The 14,582-nt window shown below is 34.0% G+C and overlaps 2 protein-coding genes across 2 annotated transcripts; one reads left to right on the plus strand and one right to left on the minus strand.

The window, feature by feature from the left end:
• Positions 1-1,673: 1,673 nt before the first annotated feature.
• On the minus strand, positions 1,674-5,535 carry LOC143635891 (uncharacterized). Its single transcript, XM_077103610.1, has 3 exons — positions 5,170-5,535; positions 3,568-4,319; positions 1,674-2,931 (listed from the first exon to the last, which is right to left on the minus strand). Exons 1-3 carry the CDS (start codon positions 5,533-5,535, stop codon positions 1,674-1,676), a joined length of 2,376 nt encoding a protein of 791 aa, XP_076959725.1.
• A 247-nt stretch (positions 5,536-5,782) lies between these two features.
• On the plus strand, positions 5,783-13,453 carry LOC143635918 (methionine--tRNA ligase, chloroplastic/mitochondrial-like). Its single transcript, XM_077103631.1, has 12 exons — positions 5,783-6,010; positions 9,059-9,202; positions 9,302-9,451; positions 10,124-10,291; positions 10,368-10,492; positions 10,991-11,084; positions 11,225-11,323; positions 12,037-12,217; positions 12,288-12,403; positions 12,704-12,859; positions 12,979-13,107; positions 13,203-13,453. Exons 1-12 carry the CDS (start codon positions 5,960-5,962, stop codon positions 13,371-13,373), a joined length of 1,584 nt encoding a protein of 527 aa, XP_076959746.1. The 5' UTR covers positions 5,783-5,959; the 3' UTR covers positions 13,374-13,453.
• The last annotated feature ends 1,129 nt before the right edge of the window (positions 13,454-14,582 follow it).

The raw sequence follows: 14,582 nt of genomic DNA on the forward strand, positions 1-14,582 counted from the left end.
ATGGGGGGTAAAATGGTAAAATAGATGGAAAAAATTTTGTTAAAAAAATTGTAAATTTAACAACTAATTCTTATTCTTTATGGAAACACATTTTGCCTTATATAATTATTAATTTTGTGGTTAAAATTGAAATACAAGGTACAATAAAAATGAGAAGGGTGAGGAGAAATCTAATTCATTGATCTTAAATTTGGATGGTGAAGATTAATTTAAAAATCAAAATTGATGAGAAGAGCATGAATGTAATAACCAACTTACGATGACTTTCTTTCACTACATGCAAGACACATGCCAATTCCTCAATTATTTGAAAACGTCTATAACTTTTTTATACGACATTTTTTAGAAAATTTGTTTACCACAATAACAAACGTTTTGTATCTTTAATATGAATATCATATCTATAATATATATAAACGAAAACATAAAAATCCTACGTGTCGCGATGTGGTAGCTCCCCCTTTTTTTGGAATCGCCAGATTTACTTGATTTTTAAATGAAGGCTTCTCATGCATTTAACCTGAATTTATGGATATGAGTCTTACCAATCCCAGATATTCTTAAACAGGTTATAACATCTCATTAAATAAAAAATTATTTTCACCAAATTATTAATATAAAAATCCTATAAAATAGGGCATGCTAAAAATTAATATTTTTTTATTTAAAAAAAGATATATATATATATATATATATATATATATATATTTAAATTAAAAAACCAATTTTATAGTAAAAAAAATAAACGAGTCTTGGGTCTCATCAAACCATAAGTATATTATTAACTTTCATAAATATTATTTATAATTAAAAAAACCAATTTTATAGTAATAAAAATATACGGATCTTGGGTCTCATCAAAATCATATAGCTTTTAAACTGGGTTATAACATCTCATTTATTTGTGAAACAATTTATCATCAAACCATAAGTATATCATTAACTTTCAAACAATAAAAAAAATATAAATTCAAAAAGTAAACAAATATTAGAACAAACAATATAAAACAACCCCGTAATACGGGGGATAAAAACTAGTTGTTATATATAAAAAGAATAGTGGGTTTTTAATATTGTTTTATTTGGTTGTCCATTGTGTTTCTCAATTGGGTTCTTCTGTGCATTGTGTTATAAATTTTGGTCATTATGTTTTTTAATTGGTACTCATATTGAAGTTAAAAATTTTCATATTTTCGATTAACTTCTTTAGTACCAATCGATTCCATACGAGCCCTACATTATAGGGTTGTGTGGCCACCTAGTGTCTGTTTTGTCACAAAAAGGTCCAACTGTGTTAAATGGGTCGTGATTACAGGTCAAACGAGGAAACTTGACAGAACATAACCCGTAGATGATATATGGGCTGATGTTTTTACAACTACTGCTAACTAGCTAGCCAACTAGGCATACAAAAATCATTGTAAGCCCGTCTGCAGTCTTACAATTCGCCTATTTATGATGTTAAGTAAAACAAAGCGATTCAGAGATTTACTGTAAATTATACCAATAACTATCATCTTAATCTACTGTAAATTATACTTAACCTTGAAAATAAAAGTGGAGAATTGGTAAAGCATTGGAAAATTTTGCCATTCAAAACGTTAAGTGACACAAACATCGAATATTGAAACTTTACATCTATGGGATTCGTCGTATCTTCTTGTGTCATGTCTTCAGAAATAATAGTCATTATCATAAACATCCTCGCCATCCCCATAATCGTCATAAACATCCACGTCATCCCCATAATCATCATAAACATCCTCGTGGTTCCCAAAATCATCATATACGCCATCCTCTAAATCATTACCACAATCATCTTGTTCTTGTTGTTCGTCAAGAACGTCATCCTCAAGAAGAGCTTCATCCTCAAAATTATCATTCTCATGAACATCATCATCAAGAAGAACTTCTTCCTCAAAATCATCATTCTCATGAACATTATCATTCTCGAAATCATCACCCTCAAGGACTACATCATGCCCAAAACCATCATCTTCAAAAACATCATTCTCATGGACAACATTATGCCCGAAGTCATCATCCTCAAGGGCAACATCACCCCCAAAATTATCCTCAAGAGGAACATTATGCCCAAAATCATCATATACGCCATCCTCTAAATCATTACCACATTCATCTTGTTCTTGTTCTTCGTCAAGAACGTCATCCTCAAGAAGAGCTTCATCCTCAAAATTATCATTCTCATGAACATCATCATCAAGAAGAACTTCTTCCTCAAAATCATCATTCTCGTGAACATTATCATTCTCGAAATCATCACCCTCAAGGACTACATCATGCCCAAAACCATCATCTTCAAAAACATCATTCTCATGGACAACATTATGCCCGAAATCATCATCCTCAAGGGCAACATCACCCCCAAAATTATCCTCAAGAGGAACATTATGCCCAAAATCATCATATACGCCATCCTCTAAATCATTACCACATTCATCTTGTTCTTGTTCTTCGTCAAGAACGTCATCCTCAAGAAGAGCTTCATCCTCAAAATTATCATTCTCATGAACATCATCAAGAAGAACTTCTTCCTCAAAATCATCATTCTCGTGAACATTATCATTCTCGAAATCATCACCCTCAAGGACTACATCATGCCCAAAACCACCATCTTCAAAAACATCATTCTCATGGACAACATTATGCCCGAAATCATCATCCTCAAGGGCAACATCACCCCCAAAATTATCCTCAAGAGGAACATTATGCCCAAAATCATCATCCTCCCGAAAAACATTATGCCCAAAATTATCATTCTGAAGAATAAAATTATGCTCAAAATCATCATCCTCGTCCTCCTCTTCCTCAATATCCATGATGTGTTCTTCATCCCAAAGAGGACAAGTGCATGTTGCCTTCTTGTTCTTCCATTCTGCTCCACACGTGTAGCAGAATTCATATCCACATCTGCAAAATAATCAAACCTAAACTTGTAAGAAAACAATGCTGCTGCTATCCATGGTTCTACAATGCCAAATTCAAAATCTACCTAGATTCCCAAACGTATTTGGCACATTAGAGGTGTCGGTTTCAACTTGTAGGTCTTTAAATTATTTATCTAAGACTATTCGGTTCTAACTTATTATACTGATATAACTAAAAGAAGTAAAATATATTGTTAATTTACAAACTAACAATTTTAATTTTGGAATACTTTAACTTGTTTCCAAAAGGCATAAGATACACAAATTTACATTTACTTTACAGGTAAAAATAAGAGTAAATTACATGGTCCGGAGGTATGGTAAGACCATATTACACTTGCAGGCTAACTTTTCAGAAATAACATCTATGGTCCTAAATGTGTACTCAGCAGCAACACATTAATGATTAACTCACTAACTGATGTTAAGAAATATGTTATGCAATTAGAAAACCACATATACTACAAGAGAAAAACAACTTTAGAAATATTCTGTTTCGGGACGGATCAGGGCCACACCTAGACTTTATTGTAATGCTTACAACATCATGCAAACAGTTTTTAGAAAGTATCATTACAATAACAGTTTTTAGAAAGATTAACTAGTGAAAATAATGTACCTGCATGTCATGTGGTAGCAACCAGCTGCTAATTCTATCATGTGTTTGCATTTTACGCACTGCCGCCACAAATTCCTTGCTGCCAAACTTTTAAGCTTTGATTCTTCCACAATTAGTGTCGGGTTTCTGCTTTTATACTCTGCACAATTCATATCATTATGCCATGGAACCCTGCAACTAATGCAAAAATTACCATGACATTTATAACATCTTATAGCTCCAACTTCATTAATCATTCCAGGAAGCTTAAGAACTTCAGTTTTTGACATCAAAGCGGAGCATTTAGGATAAGGGCAGTAAACTTTTTCTGTCACTGGAATTGAATCTTCTTTGAGCCGTTCTCTCATCATTTCAGTAAACTTTGGGTTCAAGAACTTCTCACAACTTTCAAATCTCAATTCATTCTCGCAACCTTCATGAGGGCATTTTGGTAATACGCCATTAAGCAATTTCACCTCTACTTGTTGCTTCACGCAAGAGTAACAGTATCGATGGGTACAACCTTCAACTGCAAAAAATTGGTCTATAGACTTATCATCTAAGCATATTACACAATTTTCAAGCTTTTCTTGACTTGATGTTGCATTGCTTATCTCGGAACTTGTTGCTTCTCTTGCAAGCTTAAACGCAAATTTGACATCCTTACGAGCAATAAAAGAGGGCTGACAGTAAGTGAAACTTTTCCTAAGGAGATTCACTTGATCCAAAAAGTTTATAATCTTTTGTTGTTTTGGCCGCCACTGTCCACTAACCTGAAATTACCAACACCAATGTTATAGTTGCAACCTTAATTGATACAGAGATGAGATACATTGAACAATAAAATCAGCTAGCATATTAATGTGTTGTAAATTTAGAGGCGAGCAATAACCTAAACCGAACCGGAAAAAAAAACGAATTAACCGAAGACTGAGTTACCCGAAAGTCTGTTATTAGTGTTTTTTTTTACCCTCAATTAATTGAAATTAACCGAACCATTCATAGTTTCATGCAATTCTAGCTTTTATACCTCCGTTTCTTGCTTCATACCTTCTCATCGTGCATTTACTTTATACCTTCATTTCATGTAATTCTAAGCAAAAAATGTAGCCCAAGTTTGGTTTTGGTAATCAACCGAACTAAACCGAAACCGACAAACTAACTGAATAATCCACACCGATTAACCGAAAACAAACTGATTAATAAAATAGATTAACACATGACTTCGTATTCGGTGGAGTCTACTAACTGAACCAAACACTAATGGTGTGCACAGTTCGGTTCGGTTAATAGCCTCAATCAAATTAACAAACCGGTTGGTTTTCGGTTAATCGGTTCGGTTTATTCGGTTTTCAGTTCAGTTCGGTCAATAACCAAAATCAAATTTGGGCTAAAATTTTAACTTGGATACATAAATACATGAAATGAATGTTTATATGCATTAAATGAAGATATAAAAGCTACAAATATATATATATATACACAAATATAAATGGTTCAGTTCGGTTTATTTCGATTAACCTAGAGTACAAAACTGTCAAAACATAACCGATAACCGCCTTTCGGTACGGTTAACCCCTACATTGTAAGATGAATAATTGAAAATGGGGTAAATGAACTCACAAACTGATAGAGTGGATAATAATCACAATACAACACAACTCGCTTAAGATCCAACGCAACCGCGGCACGCAGAGCCTCGATCAACACCCGCTCTTCCACACTCCGCCTGCTCACTATATCGCATTCGCTCAAATCCAGAGGCTTCCTCAACTCATAAATCAACTCGTCATTCGATTCCAGCCATTGTAACTGTTTGGTTGATAAAACCCTAAATGTTGTCGTCTCTTCGTTGTTCGAATTAGAATTAGAATTAGAAGAGCCTTCGCCGTGGATTGGACGGTTGAGATCATTCGTTTGGTCTTGTTTAATGATCATGTGGTGTTTAATTGCTGTCTCCAGTTTCTCAAGCTCCTCTAGGGTTTCCATGTAGCCGTTGAGACTTGAGAGTGACGGGAGTTAATAATAATCACGCCCGAGACAATGCGTGTTAAAAGATGTTTGTGTTAACGCATTTGTTTGTTACCGGTTAAAAAACATAGAAAAAAACCCCTAAACCTATCCAACCCCAAAAACCAAAAAGCAGCTTGGTTCAGTCCTGAGGGAGGATATGGCCACAAACTCTCTTATTCAGTCTCATACAACAACCCTAACCCTAACTAACTTCTTCTTATTATCTTCATCCTTTCCTAAATCTATCAATTACAAAACTCAAATTAATCTCCGTTCCAAATGGTTCTCATCATCATCTGCTTCTTCCAGAAGATCATTATACTGCACCTGCAATTCAGATGTAACAAAGGACCCATTTGTCCTTACAACTCCGCTTTATTACGTAAATGCCCCTCCTCACATGGGCAGTGCATACTCCACCATTGCCGCCGATGCTATTGCTCGCTTTCAGGTAATGGTTTTATAACCCTGAGTTGTTAGATGATATGATTGATGCCTGGCTGCCTCATTATACTTATACATACATTTTAGGGCTTTGCACTTTATAAAGTCTAAATGTATACATGGTTTTTGAATTAGGACCTATGCGGTCGATATATTATATCGGTGATGGTGACCAATATTTGACAGGCATCATGTGGTGGCGGAAGGTTAATCAGTCATCATGTGGTGGCGTTGATAGCCGAAAGACGAGGGTACATGCACCAATCAGCCGGTATCCCGATGATTGAGTGCTATGTGCTTTATGTCCAAGGCTTGATGCAAAACTACTATCGAGCCGGGGGTCTCACCGGAAGCAGCCTCTCTATCCCTATGGGGTAGAGGTAAGGCTGTCTACATCTTACCCTCCTCAGACCCTACCATAGCTTTGCTATTGGTGGGATATACTGAGTACGATGATGATGATGACCAATATTTGTCAGATTTTGGACCGATATATCAGTGTTTTAAGTCGGAATTATCAATTGTTAGTGTTTTTTCAAGTTGCAAAAGGTTCATTTGTTAATGGTAGGAGGAGAGTATACTGAATTATTAGTGTAAACTGCTATATATATATTAATTTTACATGATATTAAAATTACCAATATCCCACTGATATCTCACCGCAATAACCGGTATCTCAGATTTCGGTCCTTGACCGATATCGGGTATTTTTACGCATTAACTGCTTAGATTAGGACTACATGCTAGGAAGATACTAGTAGGACCCCCTCAAGTTAATCTAAAGGGCAGGTCGGTCGGACAGCGTAACGGGTCATCTTTTATCGAACCAACCACATCCCTTTCTTACATGGTGCTTCCAAACAAAAAGTTTTTGTAGCTACAAAATGAAAATAACATAACAAACAAGAACAATGGTGAAAAGTGATTGGTAATACTTGATATGTAGAGTTAAAATGAAATTGTTAGCATTGCCTAGTAATTTTCTAGTTGCATCACATTTCAAAGGAAGTAGCTTTAGAGAAAAGCTCAAAATCCGGTCTAGCTCGGCTTGAATAGACTACTTATTCCCCAAGATTTGATCAGTACAACTTGAACAACCCATGACATGTCCAAATATTACTCTTACGTTAACATGTTAAAATCTTTCATATTACTTTCCACCCTAATTTGGTTAAGACGGATATCTTTTTAACACATGGTAACCTTATTTGCAAAACCGCGTATACGTAAACATCAAAAGTGTATCTAAAAACAGAACCACACACGCAACAGAAAATCAGCAGATACATTTTACACTGCTTCAATAGCAAACAATAAGATCCACAACACAAAGAAACATATCAATAAATTAAGAGTAGATGTAAATCACAAAGTTAATAGGATCAATACCATATAACATGCATAATGCAATCAAAGACGTGTCAAAGAAACATAATGTTAGTGTTTAGGTTGGAAATATGACCTTTAACAATAGCATTGCATTCAAGTATGTAACATGTTCAAGTAATCAAGAAACAAAAGTTTTTACATAAAGTAAAAAAGGTTCGATAAACCTTAACAAACCTCAAAAGTGCCTCAAAATTAGTTCCACTGATGTTCAAGATCTATCAGCTGCTACCACTTTCTTCTAATCAACCCATTTTCCTATTTTTCCTAGAATATGTTATAATCCCCTTAACCTTGGTTTTCACTGGATCAACTGTTATTAGAAGAAGCTCCAATGGTAACGCAGCAGGATCCAGCTCCAAACAACCTTCCGGAACATACACAGATTCTTCGCCCGCGAGAGCACTAAACGGTACTTGATGAGATAAACAAATTCACCTCGTGGAATCCTAGGCGCATCTGCCACGTCAGCATAATAAAGCACTGATTTAAAACCCGACAATATAATTTTAAGAATCTACAACAACCCCTTTTTCATTGTTAAAAATTTCAAGAGCTGTAACCATATCATATAAATGAATCACTTCATGTGGAGTGAACTTGGTTAGGAGACCGGTTCCTGTAAACTGGCCCACACGTTACCCAGACACCAGATTAAAAGCTTTCCTGTGATCAAAACTTTAAGCCCGTGTTCTCAATATTTTAAATCTACCAAAATTGCCCTTGGTTATAATCTTTTTGGGTTGATCAATACCTGAAACTTGCAAGTAAGTCAAAGCAGGGATGAGCAAATTAGGTACCGGTACCGAAATCGGTGCCTATTTGGTACCGTCGGTACCGAATCGGTACCAAAGTTTTGAGTTTCGGGATCGGTACGGTACCAGTATTTTCCGAATTTTTACCTTCGGTACCGGTACTATCCCGGTACCGTACCGGTACCGAACCGAATATTTCGGTACCGGTACCAAGAATTTGCAAATTTCGGGATCAGTATATTCGGTACCGGTACCGAGCTCATCCCTAAGTCAAAGTGAACCGTTATTTAGATAATATTTCTTTTCAGGTTCCCAAATTTTCTTTTACATGTTTGATTACTGCTGCTTCGATAATTTGTTTGCAATTTGGTTTAACTATTTGAAACCCTAAATTGTTGATATGAATGGTGGCTGACAACCATAACTTTAAAAAGTCATCAACAAAGGTAACAACTAAAGCATGAAATATCAGAAGGCCCAAATATGTTAGAGCTTGAGACGATAAAATGTGGCTCCTTTATTTGGTTTGTTTGCTTTCCCTTAATGAAGTTAATAATACACTTTCCAAGATATGCTAGGTCATTTCTGAAAGCATTTCACTATCAACTAATCTTTGCATTCACTAAGGTTTACATATCCACTAATATTTCATTAAACTTACTTCAATAAGTGAACATATTTATCTTAAGACACATGCATAGTTACCTAAAATTGTAAAAATATTAAATTGGATTTTTACTGATGCATGCATATGATGAATCAAGACATGTAAGTAAATGCATTATTTCACATTTCTTAGTAGATGAAATTCTTGATTTCTCAATTCATTGTCAATCCAAATGTTAACGAGAACCTTATTACTAATTCAAAGTTATGTGATATTGACCTATAATTATGCTTATTTATAATGGCAGAGGCTTATTGGAAAGAAGGTTATATTCATCACTGGCACAGATGAACACGGAGAGAAAATAGCTACCGCCGCCGCTGCAGGTGGCTCCACCCCAAACAACCATTGTGACACAATTTCAAAATCTTATAGAGCATTATGGAAAGATGTACACCATATTTATTAAGAATCTCATGTATTACCAAACATATTCTTTTAAATTTTCACTCATAATCATGTGCTTATCTTTCTTACATCTGAATTTCAGTTGGATATATCATATGACAAGTTTATTCGCACAACTGATCCTAAACATGAAGCTATTGTGGAAGAATTCTATTCAAAAGTTCTTGCCAATGGCGATATTTATCGTGCTGATTATGAAGGGCTCTATTGTGTCAATTGTGAGGAATACAAGGTAATATCCTGTTCTTGTTTTATCTCACGAATCAAAGCAAATAGTCAAGCTTAAAATAAATTTGTCAAATAAGCAAAGAATTTAGCCAAAAAAGAAACAAGTCAAATGGGTCAAAGCAAAGAGTTTAGCTAAAAATTAACCAGTCAAACGGGTCAAAGCAAAGAGTTTAGCTAAAAAGAGTAATCAGTCAAATCGGTCAACACAAAGAGTTTTGCTTAAAGATAAACCAGTCAAACGGGTCAAAGCAAAGAGTTTAGCTAAAGAGGAAATCAGTTAAGCACTTAAGCGGGTCAACACAAAGAATTTAACCTAAATTTAAACCAGTCAAAGTAAGGACTAAAAATTTTACTAAAAAATAAACCAGTCAAATGGGTCAAAGAAAAGAGTTTAGCTAAAATCTAAACCAATCAAACGGGTCAAAGTATAGTTCTTAGCTAAATAACAAACCAATCAAACAAAGTCAAAAATACCCTAACATGCATATCTAAGGCAAATTACATCCCAAATCAGTTAATTTAAAAATTGATCATTAGTTTAACAAACTCAAGCAATTAATTATATAGCATTTTTAAACGAAACGAACAAAAGAATTTATGTACGTATACATTGACAGATTTTTGAAAATTCTTTATATGGTTTTATGACATCCTTAGTTTTATATGACATTTACAGGATGAAAAGGAACTGCTTGAAAACAATTGTTGTCCAATGCATCTAAAGCCATGTGTTTCAAGAAAAGAAGACAATTACTTTTTTGCCCTTTCAAAATATCAGAAAAAGTTGGAAGATATTTTAGAGCACAATCCAAGTTTTGTACAACCGTTGTATCGCTTAAACGAGGTGAGATAATATTTTACTGAGTTTTGTAAAGGCCACTTAATGAAATCTAGCATTGCTGATAGTAAAATTTCTTTAGGTTCAAAATTGGGTGAAAACTGGGCTCAAAGATTTTTCTATTTCCCGAGCTTCAGTGGATTGGGGTATTAGGGTTCCTAACGACCCGAAACAAACCATATATGTTTGGTTTGATGCATTATTAGGGTAAGCTTTCTAATATTATTATTGTTTTAATGTTTCTGTTTTGTCTAGTATCTTATTTAGGCCTGTAAGCGAACAAAATTTGCATTGAACCATTTGTGAACTGTTTAGTGGGAAGTTTGTTTGTGTTCATTCCTTTTATAAACAAGTAAACATGAAAACACATTTTTGTTGATTTAGTTAAATGAACATGTTCAAACACATATGCCGTTTGTTCATTACGTTCACGAACGCTCATTTTTGTTTGTTCTTTTACGTTCATTCATTATGTTGTTTGCTTAAATATTCATTCAAGTTTATTTATTACTAGTGTTAATTTAAAATCCATTTGATTTCATAATATTTTAAACTGTAATTTTTCATTTGTGTTCGTGAACCATTCGTTTGTTCAAACACGAACAGGAAAGTTTGTTCGTTTAAGTGTTTGTGTTTGTTTGGTTTTTTACAGGCCTCTTAATAATTATCAAAGCTTTTATCACTTACTTTGCTTCTTTTATGCAGTTATATATCAGCATTGTCGGATGAACATGAGCAACCAAATTTACAAACTGCAGTTTCATCAGGTTGGCCCGCTTCGCTGCACTTGATTGGCAAGGTATTATTTTATAATAAAATTTAGTACTGTAAGTATGATTACTGAAAGTTCCTTTTAATTACTTCTTTAAATTTAACCATTTTGTCAAACAAAATGGAAACGGATCCATTCGTAAGTGATACTTATATTTTAATCTGCAGGATATATTGCGTTTTCATGCGGTTTATTGGCCCGCTATGTTACTATCGGCTGGGCTGAGCCTTCCCAATACCGTTTTTGGCCACGGTTTCCTGACAAAGGTATTTACTTACATTTCGTATGTATCTCTACAAACTTACAATATCATATACATCCTTAACAACTAGTTAAAACATCAAATTTACCCATTTCATTAAAAACAGTTTAAGAAATGTATTTTACCCTTGTTTTTCTAAAACTTTAAATTTCATATTTTTCTAATTTTAACCTAAATTTACCATTAACAATATTATTTCAAAATATGAGATTTACCCGTTTCATAAAACAAGTTATTTCTAGTCACATTTTTATAATTTTCTCAAATAACTTACTTTTTTATTTTTGGATTTTTTATGAATTTGTTAATATTGTTAAAGATTTAAAACGCTTATTAATTCTTTTTACTATGTTTATGAAAAATATTTGTCAAGCCAATATTTTCGACTACACTGCTCATTATCATTTTTATGATATATTTAGAACTCCTTTGTTTTTTATACACAATTATAAGTAGTGAGAATTTAATTGGTTTAAAAAACTCATATAATTGATAAGGGTAAAACGGTCATACACTAAAATTTCATTTTAATTGGTAATTGGGTATATAATTATATATGATGCTTGAAATTTGAGTTGTGTATAATAAGTTATTAAACTATAATAATTAAACAATACACTTGATGATTTGAGTTTTCTCTTTAAAAAGCACTTGGATTATGAAACATGAAATGGACACTTATTTCACGCAAAAATGGTTGTATTTGTAAAATTATAGGATGGTATGAAGATGGGAAAGTCGCTTGGTAATACTCTTGAACCAAACGAGTTAGTGCAAAGATTCGGGCCCGATGCTGTCAGGTACTTTTTTCTCCGAGAGGTTGAATTTGGAAATGACGGAGATTATTCGGAAGAACGTTTCATTAATATTGTCAACGCACATCTCGCCAATACAATCGGTAATATTAGATTATTTTTGTTATAATCATTTTTAACATATTTAAATTATTAATCACGTGAGAGTTGTAGGAAATCTTCTTAATCGAACACTTGGACTTTTGAAAAAGAACTGCCAGTCAACTTTGGTTGTTGACTCGAGTGATGCGGCTGAAGAAATTGAGTTCAAGGATACTGTCGAAAAGCTGGTAAGATTCATAACCTAACTACTTGTTTCACACGCTTTATGCTTCAGTTTTGTTATTCCTATTATTAGAACAATAAAGATTCATGCTTGTTACAAACTCTAGTTTTATAAAGTGTTAATCAAAACCGTTGACTTATTTGATATTGGACAATTTACATAACTTCAACATGGTATCTTTTTAATCATTTAAATAACTTTATGAAACTGTTGACTTATTTGTATTGGACGATAATATAGAGTTGATGTTAAAGAATATATATCAGGTTATTTTTCACTTAAGTTGACTATCTTCTTGGTGTAGGTTGAAAAGTCAAAGGTGCAATTCGAAAGTCTCCAGCTGTCATCTGCTTGTGAGAGTGTGATGGAAATCGGTAATGCTGGCAATCTATACATCGATGCACGTGCACCGTGGTCTCTTTTTAAACAAGGAGGTGAATCTTTTGATTCTGCTGCAAAGGTATTATTATTTCTCAATTCTAATAACATCAACCATCACATTGACTTTTGAATTGTGTACAAATTTAAGTGAAAATCATGAAAATGACCCACTTTTGAAAATCACGCGATCGGTTTTAGGATCTTGTGCTTGTGTTAGAAGCAATGAGGATTATCGCGGTTGCGTTATCGCCTGTTACACCAAACTTAAGTCTTAGAATTTATCGTCAACTTGGCTACACTGACCAAGAGTTTCATGCTGTCACATGGGTACCATCCCTCTCTAATCTAACAAAATTCATATTATTTTTGTAATTTGGCGAAAAGTATGATTTTATGCGTTAAAAAAAAATATACGTTTGCAGAGTGATACAAAATGGGGCGGGCTAAAAGGTGGTCAAGTGATGGCTCCGCCCACTCCCATATTTGCTAGGATTGAAACGGTTGAAGAAGCCGAAAGCGGGCCCACTACGCAGAAGAAAGTTTCCAAGAAGAAAGATAAATCGTCACGGAGTCAAAGTACTATAGGAGCTTAGAAGTTATTTAATAATGAATATATTGATCTAATTGAATTTTTCATATTTATTATACCTTGATTCGTTGTTGGTCCAATGCATTGATGTACGGCACAATAAGAGAAGGCATGGGGTTAAAAGTATAGTTTTACATGTAAAACGATCAAGAAAATCAAGTGGTTTTTTAGCCCTGTTCCATAAAATTCACGTCTTTTCAGTGACATATGCGACCAAGTGTATTAACCTTTAACTCGTATACATAGATGCATCGTTGCACAAGTGTTGTCACTTTTTTAGTAGTGAATCATCTTAATCAAATGTCTTTTTATCGAAATGTATGCATTGTGCATATTGTTACTTTGTCCGGTTTATATTTATTCAGAGTTCCTAATGACAAACAACTAAACTGTGTTACGTGATTGCTCGTCACATAGCTGACGCAATTACATACGCATTAATAGAAATACATCCTAGTACACCAATACAAGGTTGATACGCGACGTGACAGGTGTCATGTATGTTATGAAACAGATTATAACTATAAGAGTCAATATTTCGTGATTTTCATAAAATGTTACAATTATTTATTTATTTTTTCCTGTTTATATAAGGCTAAATATGATCGAGCCGAAAGTATTTGGATTAATGAATAAGGTTTAACTTGAATTCTCTCACTTTCCGCTCTAATTCGTCATCATGCTCAATATAATCATCCTCAAGACCAACATCATGCTCAATTATAGGTGATCAAATCGGGTTGGTCAAAGGAACCGGAACCGGTTCAGAACCGGTTCCATTAGTCAACATCACTGTTTAAACCGGTTCCATGTTCGAACCGGTTAGGGAACCGAACTGGTTCCCCAACCCTCGGACCCGGAACCGGTGGAACCGGTTCTGACCGGTTCCTAAACCGGTTCTTACACTGTAACCGGTTCCAACCGGTTACAGTGTAAAAAATAATTTTTTTTTTCGTTTTTCGTTTCCGCTGCTCGTATTTGTATAACATGTTTAATAAAAAAAACAATTAACATAAAATTCATTTTATTTACTTTAAGAAGTTCAAAAAAAAAGGTTACATGTTTTAAAATATTCAAAAACAAACTAACAAAACATTAAACTTATAAATATAAAGTTGTGACATATTATTTCTATAAAAGCCTTCTTGTTCGTCGTAATTATTGAGTGGCGACTTATTCATCAGAATTACTTGTAGAAACTCCTTCTTGTTCG

The sequence above is a fragment of the Bidens hawaiensis genome, unplaced genomic scaffold (genome assembly GCF_021521415.1).
Source record: "Bidens hawaiensis isolate Kalapana, Puna unplaced genomic scaffold, B.hawaiensis_p1.1 tig00007738_1, whole genome shotgun sequence".
NCBI classification, from domain to species: Eukaryota; Viridiplantae; Streptophyta; class Magnoliopsida; order Asterales; family Asteraceae; genus Bidens; species Bidens hawaiensis.